Source organism: Gekko japonicus, unplaced genomic scaffold, assembly GCF_001447785.1.
Source record: "Gekko japonicus isolate JY-2015 unplaced genomic scaffold, Gekko_japonicus_V1.1 scaffold643, whole genome shotgun sequence".
Classification (NCBI taxonomy): domain Eukaryota; kingdom Metazoa; phylum Chordata; class Lepidosauria; order Squamata; family Gekkonidae; genus Gekko; species Gekko japonicus.
The window spans coordinates 444,626-464,737 of NW_015164201.1; the positions used below are offsets into that span (position 1 = coordinate 444,626).

General features: G+C 44.0%; 1 protein-coding gene across 1 annotated transcript in view; it reads right to left on the minus strand.

The window, feature by feature from the left end:
* The window catches only part of NRK (Nik related kinase), a 123,552-nt gene that overhangs the window by 6,397 nt on the left and 97,043 nt on the right, over positions 1-20,112 (minus strand). The window contains 9 exon segments of the mRNA XM_015408386.1: positions 675-834; positions 4,291-4,440; positions 4,971-5,071; positions 6,719-6,853; positions 9,342-9,485; positions 11,704-11,862; positions 14,575-14,704; positions 15,540-15,719; positions 19,565-19,658. Of these exon segments, the coding sequence (XP_015263872.1) occupies positions 675-834; positions 4,291-4,440; positions 4,971-5,071; positions 6,719-6,853; positions 9,342-9,485; positions 11,704-11,862; positions 14,575-14,704; positions 15,540-15,719; positions 19,565-19,658 (1,253 nt within the window).

Here is a 20,112-nt window from a genome sequence, read left to right on the forward strand (position 1 = left end):
CAAGAGCGGAAGAGACTGGGCTATCCCGAGCTATCCAGGTCAGGGCTCTATGTATATGTAAAGTGCCATCAAATCGCAGCCAACTTATGGCAACCCCGTAAGGTTTTCAAGATAAGAAACAAACAGAGGTGGTTTGCCATTGCCTTCCGCTGCATAGCTTCACCCAACTTCCTTGGCAGTCTCCCATCCAAATACTAACAAGGGACAACCCAATTTAGCTTCCAAGATCTGATGAGATTGTGCTAGCCTGTGCCATCCGGGTCAGGGCTCTATGTATGTAGCTACTTAAAACAAAAACAAAAATAGATAGCTGGAATTTAAGTCCCTGGTTTGAACCATGCCATTTTCCTGACCTGAAGCAGCCCTGCAGAGTTGATTTGCCCTACTGGTGTAAACATACTGCTTATGATACTGGTTGTGTGTGTTTGCCATACCCTAGCAGGGCAAATAAGAGTTTTGCAGGGCTGTTTCAGGTCATAAAACACAGTGTAGGATCTAAATCCTGCCTCCTATTGTCACAATTTGAAGCAGGGTCTTGTACACCTGCTATTTTAAAGAAGAAATCTGCTTGGGAGTACAAATCAGTCTAGCTCCTAGAACGCCTCATCAGCTTGAGTCTGCATGCACAATTCTTTTTGAAGTGTGTGTTAGGTGTGCCTTGTTTTCATACATACCTACGGATGCAGGTATCTCTCCCCATTGTAAAACATTTTCCTTTGAGAAGTGTCCATAGATGTTTATGTAGACTCCTTCATCTTCATAGGTGAGCAGAAGTTCCATTCCACTGGTGTTAGGGAGTATGATAATGGCATGTGGATGTATATTCCCCTGGATCTGGAATAATATTTACTAAGATTTATAAGATGGAACAGACTATAGTTTCGATAAGTACAGTCCTTCAGTCTAGGTATCTTGGCAGAGCATTAAATCCAACAGAATCAGAGACGGGGGGGGGGGGGGAGCTTCTATCAAAGTCCACTGATGTTAATGGGCTTAGATGGCTGTAACTCTGCATGGGATGGTACCAACAGAGGACATACAAATAAAAAGAAGTACCTTCTGGAATCCAGACTATGTATTTTGCTAAATAGCTACCATAAGGAGCTCTTTAAATGTCACACTAAAATTGTTCAGCAGTCACCATTCAATATTTCATTTGTATTTTGTAAGCTTAGTGTGGCTACCAGAAACCAAAGAGCTATTTGGACACAATTAGACCACCCAGTGGCATTAGAAATATATTGTAAACCACACCAGTTTCAAGATGACCTTACTTAAAACAACTGTAAACAATATTACAAAACAAACACCACTGAATATATCTAAAAGCATTTAACATAATTAAAGACAAAAACACAGTAAGGAATACATCAATATTACTTACAGATAAACTTTTTTGTACTATTTTGCTCTTAATTTTTGTGTCAACACAACACACATACTTGCTGAATATTAAACAGCTTTCCATTATAATGTGTCAGAACCCATTTGCTTTCCTCATTATCCAAACAAAATTATTTCCCTTCCAAGACTAGAAACTAAGCACTTGGATGGTGAAATTGATCTTCTTAGAAGGATCTGGCCACAGAAAGGAGGGGGGAACGACTTAACTTGGCTTCTCTGTTTATTAAAAAAAAAACAACCAACCTCTTGATTGCATTTGATTTGCTACTAGCTAAAGCTGGTATGACTCACTGATAACAAATGGATGCATTAATACTTTTGAAATAAACATTGGATGAATTACATATATTTTAAAAAATAACATCTAAACTAGAGCATCTGTAAACAATGTAATAATACAGGAAAGTGCCCAGAGCTACACAACCATTATCATACAGCTCCATTACTATACTTGGCTGGATGTAACATCTTTAATATACTTAATATGTACAGCATTTATTTCCTCATATGCCTCTTTGTTATTGCTCTCCCTCTTCTTTTGAGACTTTCTAAAGGAATACCTGTTTTTTTTTCTTTCTGCCCCTCCTTTTGCATTAATAACTTGTGCTTGAAGAAAATTCAATGACAACTATAAAGAATACACAGTTCAGACAAAATCTGGCGCATTTCAGTCCCAGTAGCTGTGTGGCTTAGTAACCCTGCTTTTGAATGAACTGAGTGTACCCAGCTTTCTCTAAGTATACATACTGCTCTAGGTCATTCAGAGTTTTACATACAGTCGACCTTAAACCACACAGACATGCACAAAAGGAGAAGAAACAATGTTTAAAATCTGTTCAATGGTCATTCTGCTTGTATCCTGAAAACCTAATGCTTTCACATCACAAAAGATACAAACAGTTTTAAGCAATTTCTGATCGTCTCAAAGGCCAATACACTTCCCAAGAGACAGAGAGAAAAAGGATTTGCAGTAAGCACACATGAAGGTAGGATTTTGTTATAAGAAATCTTAAGAGAAAAGACAAATCTGTCTGCAAACAGTCCCAACTCCTCCACAGTACCAAAAAGAGGATTATCCTTGGCATCTAATTAAATTATGAGGTCTCTTTGCAATCAGTATATTCTTGGGAAGACACAATTCTCTTCATTTGCACAACTGCAAAAATGCATGCAACTCTTCTCCTTAAAAAGGTGCAGTTCTGCTCCACACAGCATCACAAACAAACTGTAGAAGAATCACGGAAGCTTTACTTGCCAAACTTAATGTACCCAGGCCAAGCATGGAATTCGGGGTCTCTGCAGCCACTATCCGTAACACTAGAACAGGTATCCAGAGTCGGAGAGCAATTTTAATGCGTTGTCTTGGTATTATTTGCATGAGCAATTGAAGCAGGGAACAGAGAGAGGAAGAAAAACAGCAAATGTGTCTAAATTCAACTTGTTGGCTTTCAAGAGTAGACCAGGATGCTAGCAAAAACCTTCCTACTTCCAGAAGAGCATTATCTATAGTCTATCAAATCTGGACCCCTCCAGAACAAAGACCGCCAACAGCTACAGCCTACTGCTATGACACATTTATTTCAGGTCCTGTACTCTGGGGGGGAAATGTATTTTTAGTACACTCTCTCTTATGGTGGATGAATGAACACAAATAGAATCACAGCTCTCCTATGGGAGCCCCCATATTGAGGGTGTTCATCTGGGGAATGCTGTTTCTCATGTACATAATTAAATGGGAGCTTGCTGCAGAACAGGACTGTCTTTTTGTGAGACAGTCACCTTTTCTCCTTGTATCACTTTTGCTCACTAACCAAGCTGCATGCACAGAGAGCAGAGGAACCGGCTTGGGTCTATGAAGCAGTTGCCCATGTTAAACAGCAGAACCATGATTGGGGAGACAAGTTAAAATATGTCATTTCAGAGCTCCACAGAAAGGATTTCATACACCTCGCTAACCTCTTTGAGCAAGTCTATTAACACAATGGAAATATGCTCAGTGGCCCAGCCTGGAAGCATGGGATGGAGAAGCGTTCAGCGACAGTTACAGAGAAAGAGCCAAGACACATCTGAAGGCCTGAGAGAGTTTGAGTTCAGAGGCTTGGTCTTCCCGACGCCCCATAAATAACTGCTATATTTAGTAAATAAAATACACCAACAATCTGCTGTGCTGGAGAAACAACCACCACACGAAAACACAAACATCTCACCCAAGTAAAACCGATGCATTTCTTTATTAAAAAATGGGTGTTCACCCCGAACATTAGCCACTAATGAACTCCTACACCAGGGTTTCACATGGAGAAAGGCCGGCAGGGCTCTTTTTGTAGCAGGTACTTATTTGCATATTAGGCAACACACCCCTAATGTAGCCAATCCTCCAAGAGCTTACAGTAGCCGCTGTAAGAAGAGCTTTGTAAACTCTTGGAGGATTTGCTACATTAGGGGGGTGTCACCTAATATGCAAAGAAGTTCCTGCTTAATGTAATGAACAGAAATGTGGAGCTCTTGCAAGATTGACATAGGCCAGAATTCCATGCTATGCATGGGGCTCCAGATCCATTTTTTGTAATGAACATATGGGGGTGGGGTGGGAGGGAAGCACCTGGAGGTGAATGGCAGGTATGGGAAGACTTCTTCCCCTCACTTCCCCTCAATGTTGCTTTGCTGAGAAAAAACAGCTGTCAAGGTTTTAAAAGATGAGTTGACCTCATAATGTTTAGTTCCAGCTTCAGCAGCACACCTGTCATCTAGCTTAGACTCTATGTTTCCCTTTAAAATTGTACAGGTTGAAAAGCTCATAGAAAATGTCATGTTTTCTAAAAGACATTTCTGAAAGATATCCTGGGGAAAAAAGAAAATTTCCTGTTGTAGAATGCAGGATCTTACATGTGTTGGTAGGTACAGGTCATACACTGAACCAGAGTCCACATCAATCGCATGAAATCCAATCGGCGAGCCATAGATGACTTTTAACCTCTGCCCATTCTCTACTGTCAAGTCGACCAACAGGGGCTTTTGATGAAGCAATGTGAAGGACTGCAGAGAGAAAAATCACACATCCCAGAGTCTTTCTGGTTATCAATTCATAATTGAAAAGATGGCTGATTAGTATTGTTCTTTCCTTTTCAGAAATAATAGACCTAACCATGAAGTCAGGTTTAAGTGTTTATATCCCAAGTTGTACAATCCTGAACCACCAGGTTTCCAATTCAATCCCATGAATCTGAATAAAACAAACTTGGACAAATGTGCTTTATAGACTTCTAGGGCATTTACACCACTTGAACTGTCAGGGCTTCTCCAAAAGTATCTTAGGAATTGTCATTTAATAAGCTTTGGAGAATGATCTGTTAGAGATCTCTAGATCCCTTCTCAGAACTACAGTCCCCAGGATGGACTGGGGAGCAAGGATGACGATTAAATCAAATCTTCATGTACCCCTTTGCCATATTTCCCCACAAATCACCAGCAGTTGCAACAGGAACATGCACAGAATTCTCAAAAAAATTATGGAAATTAAATTGATCCAAGTTCAGTAAAAATATGAATATTTTATATCAACTTACCTTAAAGGCCATAAATTTATGGTATGGTTTGGGAGCCCAGGCATAGACCTCGACTGAATTCTTCACAGCAATCACAAGAAATTTTATTCTCTCATATTTCACTGGAAAATATTTGTTTTTAAAAAGCTAGTTATAGAAATTAAACATGATCTAAAATACAGAAATCAAAAGTACACAGCTGAATGTGTTGTATTCTACTGCATGGCTGGGGAGCCTACAGTCTATTCACTTAATCAGTATCTTGGGATAAAAACCAATGACTCTTATAGTTCCTTGAAGATATATGATGTGTTGTGAAAGAAACTTTTGACACAATAAATGTTGTATAGCCTAACCTTCGCCTGATTTCCCCCGCAGTTTCGTGATCCTGTTTTTTGAGGATCACGAAACTGCGGAGGAAATCGGGCGGAGCCGCGGGTCAAATGCAGCCCCGCGGCGTCGGGTGTGAAATTGACCAATAGTATCAGGGCAAATGGTGGCGCAACATCGAGGCAGCTCTAGTGCGAAATCAGCCTAGGAAGCAAATTTAGAGGTTGAACCAGACAGTCATCAGCTAGTAAACCAGCCATGTAACTATGTTAGGACCGATCAATAATAGTGATAATTCAAATGTAAATAATGGCAGGGCTTTCTTCAGATAAGAGACCATCGTTCCACCAAATACAAGCAGATTATCTGTACCAGTATATGCATCGAGTTGAAACCCTGTAGAATATCTTGTTCATACAGGAGTTATCAGGGTTCAGAGCTAACACTCTTGAAACTGGGTAAAAAAACCCTTAGAGAGTGCCTCCTCTTTTACATCCCTCCATGCTCTCCCTCTCTAACAACCTCCATGTTCGACAGGACCATCTGCATTGTCTGCAGTAGCCACATCAAGGATCAGTAAAATCTTTAAGGGAGAATGGGTGAACTGGGTAACACTGAACAGGTCTTATGAATAGGACAAGTAAGAAAACAATAATGACGTCATAGGATGAGATTGCAATTACCAAAACATGAAATACAATCAACGTTTATCCCAGAATTGGTCCTTTAATTCATTAATTCATTGGCTTTGAAGTGTATCAGAGTGGCAAGCAGCGCTCATGATGAAGCAAATGTATGACCACTTTTCCACATGGACAATTCAGAGCAATTTTTCATCAGGGATTCTCAGGTTTGAACCAGGAACTTTGTGATCCAAGGTGCTTTAGGATGGTGAGTACTTATGCCTCAGAGCCTTTTCAGCACAGAAAGAAACAAGAGGTGTGCAACATCCGTCCCTGTGCTTGGCAGGCTGTATGAAACCAGTGTAGTCTAGTGGTTAGAGAGCCAAACTACAACTGGAGAGACTCAGGGCTGAAATCTCCATTCAGCCATGAAGTTTGCTGGGTGACCAGGAGACACTTGCTCTCAGTGTAACTTGCCTCATAGGGCTGTTGTGAGGATAAAAAGGAGGAGAGAAAGGTATGTTACCCAGAGCTCCTCGAAGGAAGACTGGGACAGAAATGACACAGAAAGGTAGACAGATAAGCCTACCACACTAAAGATACCAGAGACCTGGCCTTCAACCTTTGCTTGGTTGGCGGAGCATTATCTTCTGCCCGGCTTCTATTCAGCAACAAACTTCAAGGGCAGTCATTCCCACCCCAGGTCTGGATCAGGATATGGCTCCCTATGGCCCCAGGCCAGTTTGACATTCCCTCAGACCGCATTCTAACATCACAAATGGGCCTTCTGTGGTGTTTCAGAAGAGAAAGACTCACCAACTTTGTAGTGTACGCAGCCTTCCAGATCACCCACTGGCCCCCAGCCTTGCCGCTTCTCCACCTCGGGATCGTTCCGCAAAATCTTGTTCCGCAACCAGGATAAATAATACACCCGTAGCTTGTTCTTTTTGCCTAATGTTTGTTGGAACAGAAGCATAAAATAACTATTTATTTACTTATTTCTATATTCAGCTGAGGATACCAGGCTGTACTTCAGTTTCTTGTCGCTGCCTCACTTGATGTGGAAGGAAGTGGGGAAAAAATTGGAACTTGTTTGGCACCTCAGATGTAATGCGGCACGAGGGCCATATGAAGTTGGAACAGAGTCCAGCCACTGACTTGTCTAGTCCATTACTGGCTACTCTGACAACTGGCTACTCTGACAATGGCAGAGGTCCTGCTACCTCAGATAATTTCCTCTGGAAATGTCAGAGACTGAACCTAGAACTTCCTACAAGCAAAGCCTGCACTCCGCTACTGAGCTGCTGGTCTGGCAACTGCTCTCGAACCCTCAGAGACTCTCGCTAAGCATTCATGCAAATCCGTGGTGAAGACCTGACAGCTTATTTGCGTGCATGCAGGAGCCAACATAAACCACTTTGTGTCTGCACTCAGAAATGCTCGTAGTCCAGTGAGGCCACAGTCAAATTTTATGAAGAAAACTTCCTAAGTGCAACAAAACAGCACTATCATTCAGGCTGACATATCACAGGGAGTATTTTTGAGGTAACAGCTTTTCATCCAACACCCTATAGATAAGACCCCCCATCGTTTTAAAAAGCATCACTTCTCCCTTCACAACTAATAAGATTTTGATTTTGTAGGTTTTTAAAAATGGTTTTGAATGCTGCATTTTGAAAATGTGCTTCTAGGTCTTTCCAGATGTTTGTTGTTGTAGCCCACCCTGTAAACGTGTGTGCATGCACACATGCATGTGCTTCAGTTAAAAAATGGCCAATTCTGTAGCTATGTGAAGAGACATACCCCTGCAGGAGAGTATCCCAGATCTTATTTGTAACCACTGACTTAAATGGACCACTGCCATTCTATACTGCTTGATCAAGTTCCATATAACTTGAAAGCCTGTATACTGGTTTTCTTTTGTTTTTTTAAAACAATCATTTGTGTCCCTACCAGGGTCAATAGATGGCCTCACAGGGCATAGTCTTGGTCCTGGTTTGTAAGCCCACTGAGTGCCCCAGCCTTGCCTCTAATGTAAAATGCATTTTCACTTCATCGCTGGCCGCTTGTGCCCTTGAACCTGTAAGGCAGTGGGAATGGATAGAAGAACTTGCAGAGCTTTTCTTCCTCCCAGAAGCAAGGAGCTCTTTTTGGCTTTCTTGCCAGCTCCTGGCTACCTTGAGGTTCCTCTGGTGTTTCATCCCACTGTCAGGAACTTGTGCACTGCAAAACTGAATCCCTTCCTGTTCAGGCTAATTCGCTTCTGGTTTGACCTGAATCACTCCTAGTTGGCTCTGGCGCTGCTCCTATGGGGTGTTACAGCATGTTTCAGTAAAGAGAGCCAGTTTGGTGTAGTGGTTAATAGTGCGGAATCTAATCTGGGAGAACTGGGTTTGATTCCCCACTCCTCCACTTGCACCTGGCTGGATGACCTTGGGTCAGTCACAAGCTCTGGCACAGCTGTCCTTGAAAAATAGCAGTTTCTGTCAGAGCTCTCTCAGCCCCACCCACCTCACAGGGTGTCTGTGGTGGGGAGGGGAAGGGAAAGGAGTTTGTAGGCCGCTCTGAGACTCCAAGTGAAGGGCGGGATATAAATCCAATCTCTTCTCTTCAAGGGCAACCAGCGCCGTCTCGGAAGGATGGCCAGGGCGAAAGCCGGACTGAGACTCCAAGTGAAGGGCGGGATATAAATCCAATCTCTTCTCTTCTAAAAGGTATCACTGTACAGATATTGCATCCTGTAGAGGATATTCAAGGCTACAGTGGCATCTTTTCTACTCTCTCTTCCCCCAGAGCAACTGTGACCTTCTAACAGTTCCTCCATTCATAATTCCAGGGTTATATCACATAAATACATGCCTGGGGGTGGAAAGGGCCATCAAGTCACTGCCAACTTAAGGCGACCCTGGAGGATTTTCAAGGCAAGAGACATTCAGAGGTGGTTTGCCATTGCCTGCCTCTGCTTAGCAACCCTGGACTTCCTTGGTGGACTCCGATCCAAGTACTAACCAGGGTAGACCCTGTTTAGCTTCTGAGATCTGATGAGATTGGGCTAGCCTGGGCCAGCCAGGTCAGGGCATATACATTCTGACCCAGGCTTAAAAAGGAATCAAATGGCCCATCTGTTGCCAACACCAGTGGGTCAGAGACAAGACAAGACCCTCTTTAAACAAGCAAACGTGCAACGATTAACGCCATTAAGCACCAAAAACCAAATTTCAGCAAGTTTTAAGGATCTGGGGTACTCTATAAATCTCACAAACCAGTTTGCATACTAAGCAGGCAACGAAACACCCTGCATCACATCTGCCTCAGGAAATGAGGGCGTAAGCACCCAAAAGAGCTGACAAGTTTTTTACAACCTAATTTACAGACTAATTTTCTTTGTAATTGCTTCTGGTCCTGCATTAGGTCAGATACTTTTAGACACAGAACAAACCTGAGATGGTAATTAGCACATTGAGTCCTTCAAGCACATCCATCTGCTGAAACCGCCTCCTGCTTATCAGTGAGTAAACTCTTCCTTGTCCGCTGCGGTCCAGAAGCCACAGCCCGTTCTCGGTCCCCACAAGCAGATTCACCCCTGTTAAGGTGAAAGAGAACAACTTACTTCATACATCTCTAGCTTGTGAAGGCTCATGCTTAACCAGGGGTCATTTCGTAGAAAAAGAGGTGCAGGAGCTCATTAGCATAACACATTAGCACAACTCATTTGCATATGCCACACCCCCTGACATCACCGGACATGTGTCAGAAGGCAACACCCACCGCTCAGGTGTCACTGGACTGTTTTGGATTGCTAGCTATTGGGGGGAGGGAACGTGCAGATCTGTCCTCGCAGAGGAGGGAGAGCTTGTACCTGAATAAAACTTGGGTCTTAAAGGTGCCACTGGACTGTTTTGGACCGGGGGGGGAGCTCTGCAACTTACCTGGCTGCTTCTTGCTCTGAGTGAGGGTTGCTGGGAGCAGGGGGTGGGGCTTGTTGCATGTGCCCGCCCCCCGGGCTCTTTACTGCCGGAGCTCCGCTCCTGTGGGCTGCTACAGGAAATGACCCCTTTTCTACGAAACGACCCCTGGCCTTATGCTGCTACAAGACTCTGCCTTGGTTTTGCTGCAACAGACTAACGCAATTACTCTACTAGAATTTATATCCCTATGTGGGACCCACAGGGGGAAAAAAATTACTGCAGATCGAGTTATGCACGGTTTGGGATCCTGCCAGTAGCCAAAGTTCTGTTGAGAGTTTGAGGGTAGTGAATAAATCTCCACCCTTTGGGCAAATCTGACCTGTGTGCTACATTTGCCACTTAGCTCTCCCCCAGGCAAAATTTTGGAGCAAATATGGAAGTTCCCTCAGTTGAAAAGAAACATCTAAGGAATGCTGAGGGAAGCAAAACCAAAACAACATCCACTGCTTAGTAAAACCTCTTGGGAAGGGCATGTGAGTTCCTCACATCCCTCTCTAAGTTGTTTTCTGAATTCTCAATAATAAATCTCTTTGCAATCGGATTGTTTTTGCGCCCACAGACGCGCCAATGGGTTGCAGATTTGAACTGACATCCAGCGGGCAAGGCTTCCATTTGGTTGCCATGTTTGATAAGGCTTCTTATCGGAGTGTTCTGGTGGAAATAATGAGATGGCAGAAAGTATCACACGGCATGAAAGAGAAATACAGTGAAGTACTAGCAATGGCCCGGTAAGAACATAGCGTTCTCCACCTCAGCACACATATCATTACAAGCTTTGCTATGCTGTTCTGTTCTTAATTTAAAATCTTGGCCTCCTCCAAACATACATCAAATGAAACTCAGAGAGCTGTAAACTGTAAATCTACATTTCCTGGGATAATTTCTTCCTCGCATTTCATTCATTTATTTTGCTTCTCATTTAAGACTCCAACCGAGGCAGGAGGGTGTGGGTAAAATATTGTATCAGCTCTGCAGGGTTCATCGCCTTGCTGCCTCGTTGTCAGGAAGATGGAAAATTAAAGCTGATGGGGAACTAAAGGCATCAATAATGAGGACGGATTCTTACATGACAGGCCGCACAGTCCACTATTTTGGTACGCTGCTTTCCCACTTAAGAATCCTAGCTCTGTCCATCATTGCTATAGACTCAGCTGAGAATCTGCAGGATTTGGATAAACCAACACCCTTTTCTGAGCTTCTAGAGTACAGCAGCTGAGAGAATGAGCCATCAGCCAGGTCACCTCAGTCCCAAATGACATGTTATATTTAAGACGTGCTCGCCATGGGGACTCGCAGCCATAACTCCAGCTGTGAGTTCCCCATCAGAACTTAGTTCTAAAGTGCTAGAGGGGCCCAATTCAGATTGTGACTGCAGCATAAGGCTGGAGCCCCCTCCTCCTCTCCTGCCATGGTCTTGTTCCGTATTGGGCTCCTGCAGTGTTTTAGAATTAAATTTTGACTGGGAATTCACAGCTGGCTTGTGGCTGCAAGTTCCCCACAGCAACCACATGTTAAATGTAATGTGGGTATCAAGCCATAAGCTCAGTAAGTGACATTAAGCAGGCCACTGCCTCTCAGCCTCATTTCTCCATCTGCAAGGCTAAATATACTGGCCTACCTTACAGGGCTAGTACAAGGATAACTGTGCTAATATACGTGAAATGCTCTGAAATCTGAAAATACTATGCAAATATATGATTAGTATTGCACTGGGGACACCATAGCTTGCAGGGACACCATAGCTTGCTAAAGCTCTATGACCATCTGTTTTTTTTGGCATAGCTTGCTAAAGCTCTATGACCATCTGGTTTTTTTACCCTTCACCTGACTTACCCCACAATGCAGAACACAAGATCTCTGAATTGAACTTCTTTTTGTATTTGCGGATTTCTGGGCTGTCACTCTGCGGTCGGATATTGGTGGGATTCACATTGACGACAGAACCTTTCCTTGCATTTTGCCTACTGGTGGGTTCTGGTTTGGCACTGGAAGCTGGGAGAAAAGGCAGAAAGACTGTGAAACAATTGCTTGGTGTACTCTACAGCAGGATCATGAGGCACCCGACAAAATCCACACACACAACACTGCCTTATTCTGAGTCACACTACTGGTCTATGAAGGACAACACTGTCTGCTCAGGCTGGCAGTGGCTTTCTGGCATCTCAGGGTTTTCACACCACCTCTACTTGATCCTCTGTTAGCTGGAGATGCTGAGAATTGCACTTGAGACCTTCTGCACACAAAGCAGATGCTCTGCCACTGAGCCACAGCCCCTCCCCTATCAAAAGTGGCTGTGTAAAAATGCCTGCATCATTATATCTGCACTGTTCCTCCTCTCCGTACTGGTGCCAGTACAGTAACAAAAACAGCCTGATAGGTGGCTTCTTCTATTGCCACATCATTCTGTTGCTTCTGGGCTCACCTTCACCTGCGATTCTTTAACCAGTGTGAATTGCTGCAATGAGAGCTGGCGACAAAGAGAAATAGAAGGGGACAAAAAGGGACAACAGAGCTAGAAGTGCAGAAAAAGTCATGGTTGTGCAGAGAGCAGTGGATGCATGCACTATGGTGTATACAGAGGTAAAGCTAGCATCAATGATACAGAAAAAGAGAGAGAGTTGCTGAGAAGAGAGGGTATAAGAAAGTGCTTGAGGCCTCTTGACTGCCGTCTCTGCATTCAGCAGTAAGGACAAATACAGAAGAGGCCGTTCCACTGTTATAGAACTTTGTATGATAAGGGTCCTAGAGTCAGAGTGGATCCATTAAGCCATTAAGTCCGAAGGCCCAGAAATCCAAAGATGGGCACTCCCTACCACAAGGATGTCTCTGGTCTCTGCCTTAAGACCTCAAATGAGAGAGGGCCTCTCCCAGGCAATTGGTTCAATAGCAAACTGTTAGGAAATTTCTCCTAATGTTCAACTGCATTTTACTTTTATTTTGTTTTTATTTTTTTGTATTTTTGTGTGCGTCTGCACCTGGAAGTGTCAGCTAGCTCCATAGAAGACTGTGTACCAATAGTCCTCCCCCCCCCCGCTGCCAGCCAGCAGAAAAAGTCATGGTTGTGCAGAGAGCAGTGGATGCATGCACTATGGTGTATACAGAGGTAAAGGTAGCATCAATGATACAGAAAAAGAGAGAGTTGCTGAGAAGAGAGGGTGTAAGAAAGTGCTTGAGGCCTCTTGACTGCCATCTCTGCATTCAAATACAAATACAAATACCTTTATTGGCATAAAATATCAAATACACATGCAGCATAGAGCCTCAAGATAGGTTGGAGGGGTATCACATTCCGAATTGCCTTAATATGAGCCTCTCCTCCTAGATACCTCATAAAAGAAATTTGCTACAGGTTCCAGAATTTCTATATTATGCGAAGACAATAAAGAACTAATTTTATGCTCATCAGATTGGCCCAAAAGGGGGTCCAACACAGGTTCAATATAAACAACACGGATGTCACAGTGGAATTTACAGTACAATAGCACATGTCCAATGGATTCGATTTCCCCCATCCCACAGGGGCACAATCTATCTTTATAGGGAATTTTGTTGAACCTTCCCGATAGAACAGCTGAGGGAAGGACGTCGAACCGTGCTAGCATGAAAGCCCTACGAAGATGGGGCCATCTCTGCATTCAGCAGCAAGGACAAGTACAGAAGAGGCCGTTCCACTGTTATAGAACTTTGTATGATAAGGGTCCTAGAGTCAGAGTGGATCCATTAGGCCATTAAGTCCGAAGGCCCGGAAATCCAAAGAGGGTCACGCCCTACCACAAGGATGGCTCTGGTCTCTGCCTTAAGACCTCAAATGAGAGAGGGCCCCTCCCAGGCAATTGGTTCATTATCAAACTGTTAGGAAATTTCTCCTAATGTTCAACTGCATTTTACTTTTATTCTGTTTTTATTTTTTTGTATTTTTGTGTGTGTCTGCACCTGGAAGTCATGTTGACCTCTGGTGACTGACCCCTACTGGGGGCCTGGAGGATATTCAGAGAGGTGGCTGAATAAAGCCTGCCTCTGTTTTCCTGACTTGGTATTCCAAGGAAGTCTCCCACCCAAGTACTAACCACAGTCGACCCTGCTTAGTTTTGAAGATCTGATGAGATCAGACTTGCCTGGGCTATCCAGGTCAGGATCCCATTAGATCTAGCATCTAGGGTTGTTCCAAAATCTGAGCCTGAGCATCTCCCACTGCTTCTGGAAGTTTATTTTATTGGGTTTCTCATGGTTGGGTGTAAGCAGAAATAGGTTAAGTCTGTATCATAGTATGATATATGGAAAGTGTACACACACTTCCATTTTAATGAGCATTTTATTGTGATAACCACCGAAAGAACATTCTGCGGGACTAGTTTAAATAAAATTTACATATATTAAAACTGCACATCAGTCGTGTGGCAGCAGTGCGGAAACATCTCTAAAAGAGCTACACAACTCAATATCCCAGAAATAATTTCAGCAGAAAGTTTAAAAGCACCAGGAGGCAGAACTTTATGTGAGTATACTATTCCCAGGAGAAATACAAATGTATTGTATTAATCAGACAAAGGATCAGGGACTGCTTTGCCAGAACTTGGCCATGGGAGACCAGCTAAGGTCAATATTTAATTACTAAATGTCAACAGGCAACTAAAATCATAATTTTAAAGAATGCAATCCAACACACTTGCAAAGTCTGTTTGTGATTTGAGCAATCATGCTTACGAGAACTACAGTTTGATCCCGTTGGACTGGAGGGAGGAGAGATCTGTAGAAGCCTAGGGTCTATGAATGAAGTAAATGATGAAACAGACGAGGAGCTATTTGTTGAGGAGGTATTTTCAATGCTTGGTACCTATGATGGAAAAAAAATACGAAAAAAAAATGAAGGAACCCTTGCCCTGACTGCTTCTACTGGGGTGGTTGTATGTCCATAGCGTGTGGACCACATAGCTCTTCATCTTTCTAGGAAAAACCTTGCTATGACCATTATATCACAACTTCAGTAAAGCTTGTACTCAGTGCTTTTACCTCTTGGCTTCCTGTGCCAAATTGAGATGGCCATCTTTACCACTAAATTAGGGATTAAAACCTGGCCACCCTTGATCCTAATCCAGCCTTCTGAGAGGCTGCTTTCTAACTTGTCCAGGTGGCAACACAGAACAAAGAAGAGAATATGGGAGGAAGCAGTGGCTGTGACCATGGGATTTGCCAGCAGCCTGCTCAGGAAGCAGCAGTTGAAGGAATGGCCCATCCTATATTCCCTTCTCCAGTAAATTTAGTAAACTCAATCTGCCCCCCAATGGCCCAGTCCGGGGGCAGGGGCCATGACTTCCCACCACCAGGTGTGTCCCAAATTACCATTCATTCTCCTTGCAATCTAGAATATATTGGCAGCTTCTAAGAACAGAGACAACCTCCTATCTACATAGTCTCACCCTTTTGTATGCTTAGCCCACCCCTTGTTTCTGTTTCTTGGACACGGTGGAGTGTAACAAAAAACTGGAACTTGCTTAACTATGATGTATTGAACAGAGCAGCATAGTCAACACGTCCTGAACCGTATATAGTTAAACTATCATGTGGCAGAAACACTGGATTAAAACAATAAGGTTCCTGCTCCCTGAAAGACCAGAGGGTCAGAGGTACTGTTAATACAGAAGTTATTGATAAACAGAATAAAGCTTTACCTGCTTAGGAACAGACTTGTTCTGAAGTCCATGACTGTTCTGGGCAAACTTTACCTGGTTTGCCGAACAGTCTGAAATTTGGCTTTGTTGCAAGAGATCTGGGAGAAGATAATTTTGGTTGCTCATGCTCCAGAACCCTTCGTCAGTACTACAGCTGCTAAGTTTTCCTGCAACACGGTCCTGCGCACAAAAATAAGTTTAAAAGCTAATTTGTGACACAAGCAGGTTCCTCCCTCTCCCTTTCTCCCCAGAACATGCCGATCACTTGCTGTGGCACTTGTGGTAACACACAAGCGTGGGCAAACATTGGAGGTTCAAATTTGTGTAATACATCAAGCTAACAGAAATTAGATTATGGCGGGAAAATGCCAGTGCCTCAGAAAAGAATGTAATGAAATGAAAAATGAAATAAAATGGCATTGAAAATTGGCTCCTGATGGATGACAACTGCTTTAAAGGACACCAGTAATGCGCTGTGCTTATGCAGTAGTGTTCATCTTCAAAGCATTTTGCAAACGATACCTAATCCATTCTCTGAACTGCAGTGACTGGCAGGCTAAAAAAAAAAGCATCTTGGAAGCACAGCAATGAACAAGTCTCTCTTTGGCCCAAAGAAATCGGAGAGGGCCCCCATCTCAGAGACCGCCTCTTCCTACTACAAGGGATATGCGAAGTCACTAAGCAAAAACTCCTCCTATCAGAATTCCTTCTATCAGAGCAGTCTGAATAGTGGCTGATAAAAGCCAGAACTTCTTGGTAATGGCCTTGAGAATTTACAATGACTCCCAGAGGAGTTCCTTCTGAGTCACTGAAAAAATACACTTTAAAGCTCACTAATTTTTACAAGCCTTATTAAATCAGAGTTTAAATCACTGGGTTAGTTTGCCGTTGAAACTGAATACAGTTTGTGGTTTTACTACTTGCTATTTGATGTATATTGTTTTAAAGACTCCGGCTAGCTGAGCTGGTCCACATAAACATCTTTCTGTGCCGCCTCTTCAGAGACCTGCTTCAGATGGCTTACAATTAAAATTACCACAGTATAAAAAACAAGCCATTAGAAACATAAGCAGCATAAAAACTATCCATAAAACAGAAGCAGACCTAATGGTCTGCTGATAAGCCCCCCAATTAAAAGCCTGGGTAAACAAATGTGTTTTGGCCTGGCACCAGAAGAAAATAATGTAGGTGCCAGGTAAGCCTCAAGGAGAAGGGAATTCCAAAGGAGAGACACCATCACAGAAAATGCCCTCTCTCTAGTCACTTAGTTCAGTCTCCCCTCTGCAAGTGGGGGCCCAGAAAGCAGGACTTGAGAGGCAGATCTTAACTGGCAGGCTGGATAGTATGGGAAGAGACAGTCCTTGAGGCACCCTGGCCCCAAGTCCTTTAGGGCCTTAAAAGTAAGAACCAGAACTTGCAATTGTGCCCGGAAACAGACAGGTAAATGTGTTGATCTTTCAGAATAGGGGTCGATACAGTTTGTGTAACCAACCCCTGATAGTAGCCTGGGTGCTGCATTTTGAACCAAACGAAGTTTCTGACTGATTTTCAAAAGCGGCCCTGTCACGCCCTGCCTGCCCCCTGGGGGGTGGGCTGTTCTCTGCTGTGGTGCTTCGACTCCGAAAGGGCTCCCTCAAGGCCTCAGAAAGAGAGGGGAGGCGTTTCTATTTCACCTTGTTCTTCTTTCTCTCAGCCGTCAGGTCCCCTCTATGACCTGGACTCAGCCGCTCTCTTCCTCCTTGTCCTGTCAGACAGCAGGAACCCCATTTTATTTCCTCCACCTATCAATCTGCCCCCTCCCCCAGTGAATGACTGCTTACCCTTTCCTTCCTCCTGATGCTGTGGGGGTTAGCTTGGAGCCTGCAGGCTCAGTCCTGAGCGCCGCCACCCTCACCTACCCCGAGAATCTTCCGTGCCTCCCCACCTTCAGCTGTTCCAGCTTGGCTGCAGGGAGCATCATATGAGCTATTCCCAGCTCTCATTTGCTCCCTGCTGCTGGGGCTGCCTCCTCTGCTGCTGCTGCAGTCTTGTGCCTGCAGCTAGGCTCTGCCTCAGCCTGCTGTGGCGCTGCCAGCTGCAGCACCGCAATCTGGCTCTCTGCTGCCCGTCGCCTGGATGTTGCTGCTGCCTGATGACACCTGGACCCCGCCGGTGCTCTGGGTGAGTGCCTTTGGTATTTCTGCTCCAGACCTAGCAGAGGTGGGCTCCGGGGAAGTCCAGGAGTTGGGGCTGTCTGCAGCTCTGCCTGCCTTCCCAGCCCGTTTTCCATCCCAGGGGTTGTCAGCATGCATGAGTCCAGGTGCGGGCCTTTCCTCTTTGGTTGCATTGGCACTGCCCACCTGGTTGCTCAGCCACTTGCCCCGACCCTGGACAGTGCAAGCCATAAAAACAGATGAGTGGTGGGGAGGTGCTCACCGCTGTTTCGATGTTTCAGGCTGACTTGCCCGAAACAGCTGAGTGGTGGGGAGTGCCTGCCAGCTGCTCAGCTGTTTTTGCGGCTTTGGTTGGGAACAGAAAGCAGGGGTTTAAATGGATTTGTAGCCCCTTTAAAACCCTGCTTTCTGCTCCATCCATGAATTGCTTTAAACGTTAATGGAAGTTCTGTTTGTAAACTACAAACAGGGCAAAATTTGTGATGAATTTTGCTTCGTGGTTCGATTTGTGCCCATCCCTACTCTTGAGTCTCTCCTAGAATCTGCATAGCTCAGATCCAGCTGCAAAACCCAATGTGAGAAGGAACTTTCCCCACCTTCCCCCTGCCTCTGCAGCCCCAAATGCTCCTCAAAATGCTGTTCCTGTGGGACAAAAGACTTCCAGAAATAGCACAAGGGGAGAGTTGGAGGTTAACAATTGTTTTGAAAGGGATCTTATTAGTTTAAGGACGCAGAATTTGTTTCAGAAGCCAAAGCTGACTTTTTGGATTCTGTGCCTTCCATGGTATTAGTTATTAAGGATCATTTCTCTTACACTTGCAAGTCTGCTGGAGAAGACTAGCTCTGAGCAAGTGCAGAATACTCTTCTTTCAACATTGGGCCACTTGACTCATCCCTATATATGCAGGTTTAGAGGCCACAGGACTGGAATCTGCACGACTAGGGTTTTCAGGATACTCACACACATTGAAATCTAGTCTTCCCTTATTTTGCATTTCTCTTGGGTTACTCAGTCTAAGTGTCTATGCAATGCACTTTAACTTGTTTTGAACCAAAATGGGATTCCCCCACCCAAGTAATATGTACATCTAAATTCCAATAGCTGCATGCCAAGGAAACCAGCCATTTGTCCAAACTGTTTGTACCGCTAAGATATGCAGAAACAAAATGAATAATGCTTATAGGAAACCTAAATGCAGCTTCTTTCTCACTTTCTCAGTGCTGCTGTAGCAGTGTTAAAATAAAATGTACATGCTGTGAGTTCAAATCCCTGATGCTTTTCTTTGGCTTTAGAAGGGTTCATCTTGTAGGCAGTTAATCTAGCTTCATAACCTTTAAAAATTCCCTCCCTTAATCCGATTACTCTAATTCCCATAAGCAGGAGGGATGAAGTGTCGTTAATATGGAGATTAGTAGGTCTGTTTCAAAGTGTAATTAGTGAGACAAAATTGAAAGGTGCAGACCAGCATACAGAATACTGGCAATTCCTGTTTTCTGTCAGGAGTTCTTGCCTCGTACAAATTCTTCCTTTCTAGCTAATGACAGCAGCATTTGAAAACTGTCACGAGATATGAGCCAACATAAAATAATATGGATCAAGCAGAGTCCAGTTGGGAGATGCTTGGACTTGGGCACGAGTCAAATGAACTTACTAAAAAATGTCTACATTTTTGTCTCATGAGACGGGGCTAGAGAAGAGACTCTTCCAATGTAACGCGTATGCCAGTGCTGCAGCACCCATTGCGCATGCAGATGCTTGCAAAGTCACAGCTGCCGAGTCAAACTCACATCACTCAGAGCTGCAAAATGAGTGCTCAGAAAATCTCCAGCTCTGTGCAGCAAAGAGACACTCACACTGAAGCTGTGGGTTACCTTCTGTTCAGTTGCAGTGCTCTGGGGCTTCAGTTCGATCCCATCTGGAACTCTTGCCCTTGAGAAACTGGTCACTCCGTTGCTGAGTGGTTGCCTAGTAACAAAAAGCAATTAGTGGATTTTTAAAAAGGCGAGGAAAGCCAAAAAGATGAACATACACAAAACACATTCCAAAATAAAAAGCATCACTGCATAGAGGTGGGAAAATAATGTTTAGCAGCCTTTCCGCATTCCCAACAGCTTCAAGTGTATGAAGCAACCGATGCTTTACTTTTTAAATTCGGGTACAAAAAGTAACAGAGTTTTAAATGGTAATATTCATGTGGTGCTATCATCAGTGTCCAGGGCCTTTATACGATTACATGCCAGTCTGGTGCAGGGGTAAGGAGCGTGGACTCTAATCTGGGAGAACTGGGTTTGATTCCCCACTCCTTCACATGCAGCTGCTGGTGCGACCTTGGGTCAGTTGTATGTTCTTTCAGAGCTGTTCTCTCAGAGCTTTCTCAGCCCCAATCTACCTCACAGGGTGTCCGTTGTGGGGAGGGGAA